A 12,996-nucleotide genomic window follows, 5' to 3' on the forward strand; every position below is an offset into this window, starting at 1 on the left:
CACATCAACTGGGTTCATCTTTCAGAAAGAACTAGGTAGTGAAGGATGCTTTGGTACTCTTGAGAACACAGCAATGGTGTCTTATATAGCCAAGGACCACTACCTTCCATACCCTGCCCTAAGTGTTTCCAGAAAAATGAGGCAAACCAAGCATGATTTCACATTGTCAAGTGACCATGTTCAAAGAATAATAACAGTGAGACTAATTTTAATGCCATTTTATTTAGCTCAACAGATTCAAAGTCTCATTTCAACACAGCACCATCCTGATAAAACTATTTGTACCTATGTTCATATGTATAAGGTGGAGTGTTTGTGGTATGGTGTGTAGAGTATGCAATGTATGTGGCACCCCATGGGCTCGCCTACAGTGGGGTTTGTAGGTCTGCAGTGGCCAGAGGAGAATGTCAGGTGTTCCTCTCCATTACTCTTCCACTTGTTCATTCTTACTTGAACTGGAATTCTCTTACTGAACCCAGAGCTTGCCATTTTTTTCATAAGCGCAGCAATTCTCTCCTCTTCATGGGACTAGGGTTATAGACATGTGGCCACACCCACTTGTTTACGTAGGTCCCAGGAATTGAACTCAAATGGTTTCTAAGCTTCCTCAGGCCCTCATGCTTGCACAGCAAGTGCTCTTAACCTCCAAGCCACCTCCCATCTCTCCAGCCTACTAATGAGCTATTTTACATTCATTTTTCCTAACCAGCTCTTCCAAATCCACAGTATGTTTTATACTGAAAGCATGCTTCAGCTCAGACAAGCCATCAAGTGTGACACACTTAATAGCTACAAGTTCTCAGTCTCCCATACAGGGGCAACTCAGATCTGTATTACCTCAGTAAGTCTTCACAGCAGCCAGACACTCATTTTACTGGTGGGAAAACTGAGGCACAGAGTGGGCAGATGAAAAGTCCACATGTTTATGAGGTCCTGCATCCCCAAAGAATTTAATTGATGGTGAAATTTCTCCTTAGAGGGAATGTGTGTTAGCCAGCACTATTCCCGGCTGCATTCCAACTTGCTTGGGACTTGCTGAGCTGGTCCCTAAGGTTCTATAGAGCTTTCCAAGGGCCGACCAGGGATCAGGCGGAAGCTGTCCCACCCCTATGTGACTGAGCATATAGCTTCTTTGACTTCCTCCTCGGCTGTCCAGCTGGCTCACATCCTGACCTATCTCCTCCCTCCCCCGGCAACACAGTCCTCAGAAATTACTTTCTGTCCTGGTATCTATTTCTGGATACACACGTAGCCTCAGGAACTTGGTCTGGGCTGTTCAGAGTGGCCAGAATATGATGCAAGTTCCATTGGGGAGTGAGGGACAGGAAGAGGCTAGAGTTACTCTCTATCCTCACACTATTTCTGCTTCCCAATTCTGTTGAGGGATTTTTGGCTGGTCCCTTCAGTGTCTGGGGCACACATTCCCTCACTGAGATGTCATCTATCCAAAGGGCACCCAAGGAACTAAGGGCATGCAAAGGGGTGGCTCATGGTGTTACAGGGAATGAGCCCCATCTCACTCTACCAGTGCCTCCAGCCTGGCCCAGAGCAAGCCAAAATAAACAGTCAGGGTGTGAACTTGCACAGGGCACACACTGTGACCTCATTGCTCTAAGCAGATTTGTCAGTGCACACGTGTGTTTCACACTCTCCTCACCCAGGCTGTCCCACTGTGTCACTAACTTCTCTGTAGGCAGAGGAAAGGAGACAGAAAAAAAAAAAAAAAAAAAAAAAAAAACTTCCAACCAGCTCATCTTCTGCATGAAAGTGTGTGTGTGTGTGCGTGCTCTCTCTCCCTCTCCCTCTTTCTCTCTCTCTCTCTCTCTCTCTCTCTCTCTCTCTCTCTCTCTCTCTGTCTCTGTCTCCTGAAGATTCTGCCAGGACCACCATCACACTCAGAGATGAGTTTCCCCAGCAGCAGTCTGAATCTGAGGCTTGTACACAGGAAAAAAGCCCAGTACCCCCAGTCCTCAGAAGATGAGGAACCTGGGCTGAAGCAGGGCTCCCAAACTCACACAGTGGAGACTCAAGCCCTGCTGCCGGTGTGGTTCTAGGGGGAGCTCCATCAGCAATGCCCTGGCACCAGCAACGGCTACCCACAAGTCCAGCTCTTTCTTAAATTGCCACTGTACTCAGTCATCAGGAAGCTGTGCAGAGCACAGTTGAAGGAGGGAACATGCAGCAGCTCAGGAGATGCAAAACCCCAGGGCAAGGCCTGACCATCATATGAGCCAAATGCTGTTCCACCCTACAGAAAGGAAAGCCCTAGATTCAGCTGCTGGGAGGCTCAAGAGAATAGGGAAGCTACAGTTAAGGTCAGAAGGGGCTCTGGGCAACAAGAAACAAACCTGCTACCACAATATCATCTGAAATGGTCATTACATGCTGAATGATGTAATGCAGTCACCTGACTCAAGGCCTGCTTGGTAGGAGGGTACCTTGTCCACTAAATCCTTCAAGGACCTCAGTCATAACTCCCAGAACAGGTTGCAAAATATACTTATGCTAAACTGAAATTTTTCTTTTACTTTGTGTGTGTGTGTGTGTGTGTGTGTGTGTGTGATTTCTCAAGGTAGGGTCTCACTGTGGCCCAGGCTGACCTATAATTCACTATGTAGTCTCAGGCTGGCCTCAAACTCAGTGATCCTCCTTCCTCTGGGTGCAGGGATTAAAGGTGTGCACCACCACACCCAGCTAAATTCCTTCTTCTTGATAGACAAACAGCATCATGGCAGGCTTCCAGAACCTTCTGTATGTTACATATGTTTGTAGGGAGTGAGACAGGCTCCTGCCATGTTCCCAACCAGCCTCTAACAACCCAAAGTAATCTGTCCTTACTCTCCTGGGACACACAGAATAAGAATGATGAGGAAGAACAGGGCCAAGTCTATCCTCACAGCTCCCTAAGCTTACATATAACCTGGCTTTACCTCTTAAAGCCATCGCCTGAAACACTCCAGTGGAAAGTAACCAACAAGACCCTGAGATTCTTGTCCAGCTGGCTTCCCTATGAGGCGCAAACACAGGAGTAAGTGAAAACACACGCTGGCAAACATTCCCCTGCTTTGAAAACATCAGTGAGCTGTTCTGTTTCAGAGTGAGGATTCTGCTCAGCCTGCCAGAACAACTCCAAGCATAGTTGCATGTAAGTTTGGTTTCTGTCCTCTGCACACTGCCTGGGAATGAGCATCCTGACTGGCCCCAAGAGAAGTATCGGCTAGCACAGCCCAACTATGTATTTAGCACTCAGGGTGTCATACAAGCACCCCCAATGATAGCGCCTGCTCATTCTGATCCACATGCCCAAGTGGAACACAAGAAATCAGGGGTTGGCCACCATGTGGCCGTGTTCCCTGAACCTTAAGGTCCCACTGGGGCCTGCAAGGAGACACTCCTATGGGCACAGGTTCCTGAACAGAAGAACCTGGATGCTATGCAGGGCTGCAAGACAAGGGTCCAACTCCTCCAGCCAGCTCAGGCGCCTTTCTACACACCACTTCCTTTGTTGCTTCAGGCTAAACCTGGCTCCAGAGAAGGGGAGGCCTCAGGAAACTCCTTGATCAAGACCTGCAGCTAGGCTCTGGGTTGGGTAGGTTACTAAACTCTTGTGTACCTCAGTTTCCCCATCTGTTGGGGAGAGAGTAGGGTTATTGAAGGGATTAAACTAGTAATACATGTGGGATCTATACAGATACAGGAAGTAACTTCCCAACACATTTTACCCAATTAAGTGCCCTAATTCCAATTACAGAAATCAGTTCTGGACTACAGAGATGGTTTCACAGTTAAGGCGTTAGTCTGTGAAGCCATAGAACCCAGGTTCAATTCCTCAGGACCCACGTAAGCAAGATGCACAAGCTGGCACATACATCTGGAGTTTGTTTACAGTGGCTGAAGACCCTGGTGTGCCCATTCTCTCTCTCTCTCTCTCTCTCATACACATACACACTCTCTCTCTCTCAAATAAATCAAATAAAAAGTTATTTACAAAAAAAAAAAGACGAGGGGCTGGAGAGATGGCATAGCAGTTAAGCACTTGCCTGTGAAGCCTAAGGACCCTGGTTCAAGGCTCTATTCCCCAGGACCCACATAAGCCAGATGCACAAGGTGATGAATGTATCTGGAGTTTGTTTGCAGTGGCTGGAGGCCCTGGAGCACCCATCCTCTCTCTATCTGCTTCTTTCTCTCTCTCTCACTCTCAAACAAATAAATAAAAATAAACAAACATTAAAAAAAAATAGACGAGCCCTTCCCTCTTCATCCCACATCCAGTGAGCCCATATAATGTAGGGTGCTGGAATACATAAGGGAAAGATCAGTCCTAAAGTGCTTGGTCCCAGGCCACTGTCCAGTGTCAGATGACTAAGCCTGAGACCTGTCATCATATAGGATGTCACAGCCAGCACAAGCCAGGACTCCCGGTTGTCACGGCACCAAGGATATCAAGGGTAATTAGAACGAGAGCCTCTGACTACCTACCTGGCTGATGGTCATGTGAGTGCTCACAGCTGCCATATTGGTGTCTGTGTATGTGTGTGTGTGTGTGTACATGCGCATGTGCACTGGCACATGTGTACTCCAAGGCCTCTTTTCTGCTACAAATGAACAGTGATAGAACTTTCATCACTTTGTGTGTCTGGCTTACATGGAGAGCTTGGGAATTGAAGCCATACCTGCAAGCTTTGTAAGCAAACACCTTTAACCACTGACTCACCTTTCCAGCCACTCCCAATCTCTCCCATTTTTTTTTTTTTAACAGTCCTGGGAATTGAACTTGGGCCCTTATGTTTGCATGGTAAGAACTTCTTACAAGGTAAGAACTTCACGTACTGAAATATCTCCCCAGCCTTGATTGTTTCTTAAAGAAATCCTAAGTTCCTTTTATTTTACTTATTTATTTTTTGAGGTAGGGTCTCACTCTAGCTCAGGCTGACCTGGAATTCACTATGTAGGCTCAGGGTGGCCTTGAACTCATGGTGATCCTCCTTCCTACCTCTGCCTCCCAAGTACTGGGATTAAAGGCGTGCACCACCACACCTGGTTGAGTTCCTTTTAATGTACTTTAATTAGACAAGTTCTTAGGTGGGACTGGGGATGCAGCTTCAGTTGTAGAGTGCCTGCCTAACATGTGTGAGGGGCCCTGAGTTTAAGCTCTAGCCCTGCATAAATGAGGTGTGATGGTATCCATCTATAATCTCAGCATTTGGGAAGTAGAGGCAAGAAGATCAGAAGTTCGAGGTCATCCTTATTTAACAAGTTCAGGGCCAGGCTGGGCTGCCCAAGACCCTCTTTCCAAAAAGAGGGAAGAAAGGAAGGAAGGAAGGAGGAAAGGGAGGGAGGGATGAACGGAAAATTTAGGCATACTCTTAAAAAGAAGCTAGCTTCCACATTTGGCTTGAGATCCAAAACAACAGTGTGTGACATCTTCCTCAGGGCCAAGAGCTATGGTGCTTGTGCTGGGAACTTTCTTTCCTCAACAGATCTTAACACTGATCATGTTTTCTAAGAGTGGCAGGTACATGAGTGGCTTGTGTTCATCTCCTTTTAATTGTGCTTTGTTTTTTGAGATTGGGTCGTACAATGCAATCCAGGCTGGCCTTGATTATAGGTGTGTACCACCACACCTGGCTTTCCTCCTTTTAACTACATGTTTTCCAGAATATCCAAAGTCAATACAACTACTACTTGTGATTGAAAATGTACCATAACTAAGAACAAAGTGTGTTTGTTAATCCTGTAAAAGTCTGGAAAGGAGATGAGTCCAGGCAATTAGACCTGTCTCTCCAGGTTGCTGTCACTGCCTGCTCACGATGACCAAAGCACTGCCCAGAACCTTGATTGTAAAACACAGGTATCCAATTACAACCAGCGTGACAGCCTAAGTACTCAGCCTGGCTGCAGTGGCCCAACAGAGGTAGGGAGCTTGCCTAGCACCACCCCTCTGGCTGCTGGGAGTATTAGGCCCAGATCACCTGGCTTCCTGACTCCATAATGTGTCCTTTATTTCACAGTTCTGCTTCATAGGTGGAAGATATAAACTAGCAAATGTAAAGAAACAAGAATGGATATGTCAAACTAGCAAATGTAAAGAAGCAAGAATTGATATGTCAAAAGATTAGTTTTGTGCTCTGGAGACTGGATGGAGTAAAAACAAGACATTCTTTTCTGGTCACAAAGGGAAAAGAACAGAAACCTACCTTTCCAAGGAGGAGAGGACCCCAGAGAGGAGGCATGATGGAACAGGCAACTGCCAATGGGAAAACCACATCATCTAGAGTTCTGGCCACAGCAGAACCAGCAGCCTGCCTGGCGGGGAATCAGCATGCAGACATCTGCTGAGAATTGTCAGAGCAGAGGCCTCATGAGGAAGGAAGGTGAAGGCTCAGTAACAGCAGAGAAGCTGAGATGTGTGGGCAGAGTGAGCAAGGCCAGAGGAAGCAACAGCCTCAGAGGAGGTGTGGACTTCATCACAGGTGCCACCACCTGAGTTTAACACTGGTGCTTTTCCCACACACCCAGCCTAATAGGGACGGCATAGCAGGGACTAGCCGGTGAGACTTGTGCATCTGCTGATTGAGTGAAGGGATGTACTGCTCTGAATGGAGCCTGGGACTGCCTAAGCATGCCAGAGTGAGATGTCACAGAGAGAGATGAAGGGTGGGCATGGGGCTGAAGCTGAGAATAAAGTCATAGTCCTTCAGAGGTATAGGGCTAAGGCTTGGGACAAAGTCACAGCCCTTCAGAGAATGTAAAGGACTACAGTGGTATCTGACTTCAGACCACTGACCATATAGGAGACAGCTCCATTACCACCACTTCAGAGGATGCAGGGGGGCTGGCTATGGGCCAATGTTACCCACTCCTGGCCAACCAACCCCTGCCTCACTCATCACCTCTACCATCTCTATTCATACCCAAACATGCCAAGTATTCACGTTGTTTATCGTGTATTATGAGAAGTAGGGGAATGGTAACATGATTGGTTGATTTAAGCAGTAACTGCACTTGTATTTTTCTGATAGGCTTATGATACTGGTGGGCAAAGCTGGTGGGCAGGGGGCTAGGGAGATTCCAAGCAGATTAGGTAACCTTTATTGTAACTGGCTATGTGTATTTGAGGAACTTTAAGCAAACTTATTTTAAGCAAACTAATCTATGACCACAGGAACACATGGTGCAGTCTATTCCCCCTTGTCAGGAAACTGACCTTGCTGAGAAGCAGAAACTTAGGCCTATTGATGATTCTGAGGCTTATTATGGCTTCCTGAGTCCCTCACTACTTCAAGTAGTGTGTTTTGCACTGTGAGTAGGCAGAGCTGTGTGAACCCTAGAGGGCAGTGAGGACCTGATAGCACCCCAGAGGCTTCTTGGTAATTGTATTCTTTCTTCGTCTGGTGCTGGTAACAGGTTGCGTTTCCTTTATGAACACCAATCAAATAGGTGCGCTACACATCCACAACAAATTCAAATGCATGCCGTCCTGCTCTGGAGCAGGAAACCATCTAGTTTCCAAGAAGTGCACAGAGGCAGCTCAGACACCCCCAAATCCCCAGCCTTTACCTGCACAGCCAGAGTCCTGGATGGCATTTACAAAAGTCACCTTGAGGATATTAATGTGCTCTGTAAAAGTCACCAAGACTCAGTTGGCAAAATGCTTCCCATGCAAGCATGAGGACCTGAATTTGGATCCCCAGCACCCACATAAAATCCGGGTCTAGCAGCAACACCTGTAATCCCAGAGCTGAGGAGATGGAGAGGGGTGAATAGCCAGGGCTTGTTGGCCAGTTAGTCTAGACAAATCAGTGAACTCTGTGCTCAGTGAGAGACTCTGTCTGAAGAAAACAAGCTGGAAAGTAACTGAGGAAGACATCTGATGTCAACCTCTGTCATACCTGCCCACACAACTGTGCCTACACACATATAAACATGCATATAAACACACAAAAGGTCACTGGTTATTTATATAAGGAGCACATACACACATGCAGGCATACTCACATATATAAACACACACACACACACACACACACACACGTCATTAAGGAGAATGTCACATGGAAGGAAAGGAGAGAACACAGCTAGTGTGTATATCTTGCTTGGGCTGCTCATCTCATCAGTGGGACAGGCTTGCTGGCCCCAGGCAGGGGAGCCTTCCAGGAAAAAACACACCCAGGCTAAGGGTTCTGGATTCAAATATTAAAAGCTAAAGACAGGGCCAGCCTCTGCTTATGTGCTTATGGGGAAGGAGCCCCTAATACCTATGTATTCTTGCCTTGTATGTCTGGAGTCTGATAGAGGCTGGGAGAGCACTCTGTTCTGGGTAGCTTCTGCAGGGACAAATCCACAGGCCTTTGCAGCAGGGAGAGAGGATACAGTGGCTATGAGTCCGGCGTCAGAATGTGAAGGAAGAAGGTGTAGGAAGAACAGGGAGCCCATGGCTGCTATTTGGGTTGATAATAAACCTGAGAGGACAATCAGGAGGCACTCAAGTTGGACCTGAAAGACCACCTTGTCCCACCATGCAAACCATCAGAAGGGAAAGTGTTGATTACAGTGGGACAAGTCACTGAACCTTTTGGTTGCAGTTTCTTGGTTGTACATAGAGGACAATAGTGATTGCTTTACAACTGACTGTGAAAATTAAATGGCTAAAATTAAACTTAGTCCAATGCCTGGCACATACACATGGCGGCCACTGTCAGAACCAGGACAACCAAGGTCCCAGGCTCTTCCCATTCCCACGAGTAAGCTGCATTGGTGCCTCACTGAAGGAGCAATGGCCTGGCATTCAGATGTATGGTAAGGCAGCCCTTACCTGTCAGCCCCTGTGAGGATTACCCCAGCTATACAGAGCCTCTGGGCCCAGCGTGACCCCACATTGCCTGGAGAGGCATAGGTTACTCTGCCACTTTGCATACCTAAGGCCTAACACAGAGCATGACCCCAGCCAGATGAATAAATGTGGAATGAATGAACAGTGTTGGCTAATGTTAGAGCTCTGATGAAGACCATAAACTGTGCACCTCTGAATAAATAAAATTGTCATATTATTCCATAATCTTGAAGTTAAAAATTAAATGAAAGCTTTAAAGACCCACAATGAACTATGTGCGGTGATCTATGTCTATAATCCCAGTTCTTGGAGGTAAAGGGTGGAGGATCCAAACTTCAAGGCCGTCCTTAGTTATATAGCAACTTTAAGGCCAGTCTGGGCAACATGAGACCGCGTCTCAAAAAAAAAATAAAATAAAATAAATAAATAAACCACAACATCTCCTATGAAATATTACTCTCAAAGGTCAGGCTTTGCAAGCAAGATGAGAATTTGCAGCAAGGTGGTACTGTGTGCTTTAAGATATAAGTCAATGAAGCAGATCTCTAGGTTCAGTGACCAGCTAATTTAGCCAATTAGAAAGCTCCAGGCCAATGAGAGGGCCCGCTTCAAAAAAAGAAAAAAAAAAGTGTGGCTGGGTGTGGTGGCACACACCTTTAATCCCAGCACTTGGCAAAAGTAGGAGTATTGCTTTGAGTTCGAGGCTACCCTGAGTCTATATAGTGAATTCCAGGTCAGCCTGGGCTAGAGCAAAACCCTACTATCCAAGTTTGTCCTCTGGCCTCTGCATTTATCTACACACACATGAACATGCACACATACATACATGTGCACACACACATTAGAAAATATATAAGCCAGTTTACAGTAAACTTGACCTCTGATTGCTGAGTATGGGGAGAAAGCTGATTTCCAGAACTTCTCCATATATGCCCAGCAGCCCAACTCCTCAGATCCCTGTCCCTTCAAGGTCCTCAGGACAGAACTGTTCATTCAGAAAGCCAGAGTGGGCCAGCATCTTTCCTTCCAAGGCCTTCCCTGCTCCACCCCCCATATTTGGAGGATTTAACACCACAGGACTTGGGCTATGGGGAAAGCATGAGCCCAGCTATCCAGATGTCACAAATGGAGGTAAAGAAAAGAGAGGGGAAAATGCCGCAGACTCCTAAGACTAGGCTTTCTAGACATTCAAGGCAGTTCTCCCATGAGACAAGCAGCTTATTATCATCAAAAGGATGCAGCTACCTTCTTGAGGCCTCCAAACCCCATAGAGAGAAAAGAAAAAAAACGTTGAAGCTAGCCGTCTCCCAGAGTTTGTGGTTTTAGAAAAGAGAACAAAACAAAATCTGTGAGTTTGGGTAAAGCCAATAGAAACACTTTTCATTCTCTTTTGAACCACACCTGTGGGTGCCACCTGGCTACTGGCTGGTGCCTGGGTGAGGACTGAGTCAGGAGGTACCAAGTGCTGTGGGCTCCAGTCTCTGCACAGCAGGGTCACCTGACCACTAGTGAGCCCCATCCCTGCCAAATCCTGTCCTACAGTTTCTGCTTCAGTAGGTCTAAAGTGGAGTTGGAGAATTTTAATTTCCAGTCAGCACCCATGAGAAGAGATGACGGTGGTCTAGAACCATGAACCATCAACCACTACCCTGGACAGCATACAAGTACCAAAAAACCTCATGCCTCATACAGTGACTGAGCTAGGCTGGCAATGCATCTGACCTTGAAGAAACTGCTCCTATTTGATTCCCACCTGAGCAGGTCACTGCAAATGAAAGTGCCACCTGAAACCTTTGAAACCCAAAGTTCTAATGGCAGCATTTTCCTTTTTTTTCTTTTTTCAGCAGTCATGAGCAATACTACCCTGCCTCACCCTGTACACAGGGATGACTCCCAGCTATAAGATCTGCTTTCTTCCCAGGGATGCTTTCAAGTTTCTGAATGAACAACAGTTGAACGAGGAAGAAAAGAAAAAAAGAGAAAAGAAGCAGGAACTCAAAGCCAGCCATAGCATTCAAGTGGGGACCCACTGCTCCACGACAGGCAAATCCACCAGCTTCACTCACCGAAGTAGTCAGCCTTGGGGTGAGCATCCATCTCTCGCTCCAGACGCTGGGTGAGGGCTTCTAATTTCAGTTCTGCAGTGGAGGGTCCAAGCTCAGGGCTGGGGGTGAGGGTCTGGCAGGGCAACCTCACCCTGGCGGAGTGAGGACTCTCTGGAAGGACAGGTCCCAGGCTACTATCAGGGGACCAGCTAGAAGGACCCTCTTTACACAGTTCAGGAGGAGAGGACATCACTGCATGGACAAGACTGCTGGGGCCAGGTTTGGGACCAGTGCTAAGGTCCCTGCACCCAGGCTTAGGACCCAGCTCAGGGATTACACCTGGCTGGGCACTTTCCTTGCTAGCTAGTGATGATAAGTGAGCAGAAACAGAAAGGTAAGACTTAGGCCCATCCTGCAGCCAAGGCTGAAGGTTCACCGTGGGTCTGGACACCCCACCTGAGCCCTCACACCCAAACCCTGAGTCTGTTCTTGGACGTGCTTGAGCCCGCTGACTGGGACCACTGGGGACCAGGGGTGCTGAAACAGCCATGCTCTTAGGCTGAGCTGAGGCCCCAATTTCCAAGCCCTGGGAAGGAGAACTAGGGCTTACTGGCTGGGAGGAGACAGTGGACCAAACTCCTGCTGGTTTCTGGCTGCTTCCGCCACTAATGCCACCATCCTGGCCACTGAGGCCACTCTCAAAAGACCTTCCAGAATTCAGGGCGAGCTGCGACTGGTACAAGTGATGGCCTCCACTGGGTCTGGCCAGTGGTGGGTCACTCCCAGACCACCCACTCCCTACACCCAGGCCAGTACTGGGGGACACTCCTGGTTTATCACCCCACTGTGGGCTTGCCAAAGAGAAGTTGTCGTAATAGTCTCCGTGAGTGAGGCAGGAAGGGTCTTCGCAGGTGCCAGGCCCCTGGAAAGCAGACCTCTGGGAACTCACGGGCCCCTCCCTGGAGCCACAGTCTTGGCTGCCAGACCTTGTAGCATGGACAGACGACCTGGTCCTCTGCTCCTGCAGTGAATATGTAGGCTGCCCAGCTGCTACGGCGGTAGATACCACAGGGGCCAGGGATGAGACAGCCAGAGGAGGCTTGGCAGCACCATCAGTAGCCAGCTTGCTGCCCACACCAGCCAGGCGGCTGCTCCCGTTGACAGAACCTCTGCTCCCTCTGGGCAGGGCCTCCTCCTGTAGGAGCTGCTGCTGCTGCTGCTGAAGGTGGATTTTGGCCATCTTGGTCGCGAACACCCTGCGAGTTTCCTCAAATTCAGGGTTGTTGCCTGCACCCTTGTCCACCCGGAAAAGCCCATCCTTGGACGCCTCATACATGTTCAGGTCTTCAATGAACTTACTGGCCTCCAGGCCCAGGTCATCGTACTTATCCATGTTGCAGACCAGTGCCTAGGCCTAACTTCAGTGCCAGGTGTTGAGTGGGGTGGGAGACGCTGGCGCTCGGGTCGAGGCTCTCAAGTCCAGCCTGGGATCGGTGAAGAGTCCCACCTGCCCTGTGCGAGGGACATGACTGAACTCACAGTCCTGCCAAAGCGGAGGCCGCCGGGCCAGCGGGGCGACTAACTTCCAGACTTCTTTTCTCCTGGGAAGCGTCCACGTGGGAGCAGAATGGCCTTTAGCTGTCCCAGGCCTGTTCTGAGGGCTTCTTTTCTCTCATTAAAACGAAAAAGAGATAGGAAATTTAAATTAAAAGATCACATCCACCTCGGACAACCGAACTCGAAAGCCCGCAGGGCAGCCGCCGGCCCGGGCCGGCCTGGAGCACGCGGAGGCGACGGTCCGCTGGCGCGCGGGCGGCGGCGCGGTCCCGGGCGCACTTGGCGGGAGCTCACGGCCGCTGGCGCGCGCGGCCCATTGTGCTATGGCGGCGGCCGCGCGGCGGGACACGGAAGTGAGCGCGCGGGCCCTCGGTCGCCGGCGCCGCTGGCCGGCCGCGCCCGCCCCCGTCCGCGCGGGGGCGCCTTGGCGGGGGCGGCGCCTGGGGAAGGGCGCCCCCTGCAGGCCGCGCGCGCCGCCCGCGCCCTCGGCGGTCCGCGACTCCGAAGTGAGCCCGGGACCCGCGCCGCGCCCGGCTCCCGAACGAAACGGAGCTCCCCGCC

At 49.2% G+C, this 12,996-nt stretch overlaps 1 protein-coding gene across 1 annotated transcript in view; it reads right to left on the bottom strand.

The window, feature by feature from the left end:
• The window catches only part of Limd1 (LIM domain containing 1), a 63,537-nt gene extending 50,870 nt beyond the window's left edge, over positions 1 to 12,667 (bottom strand). The window contains exon 1 of the mRNA XM_004662139.2: positions 10,900 to 12,667. Coding sequence (XP_004662196.2) covers positions 10,900 to 12,271 — 1,372 coding nt within the window. The 5' untranslated portion in view covers positions 12,272 to 12,667. The remainder of the gene's footprint in view (positions 1 to 10,899) is intronic.
• Positions 12,668 to 12,996: the final 329 nt, after the last annotated feature.

Source organism: Jaculus jaculus, chromosome 17, assembly GCF_020740685.1.
Source record: "Jaculus jaculus isolate mJacJac1 chromosome 17, mJacJac1.mat.Y.cur, whole genome shotgun sequence".
Classification (NCBI taxonomy): domain Eukaryota; kingdom Metazoa; phylum Chordata; class Mammalia; order Rodentia; family Dipodidae; genus Jaculus; species Jaculus jaculus.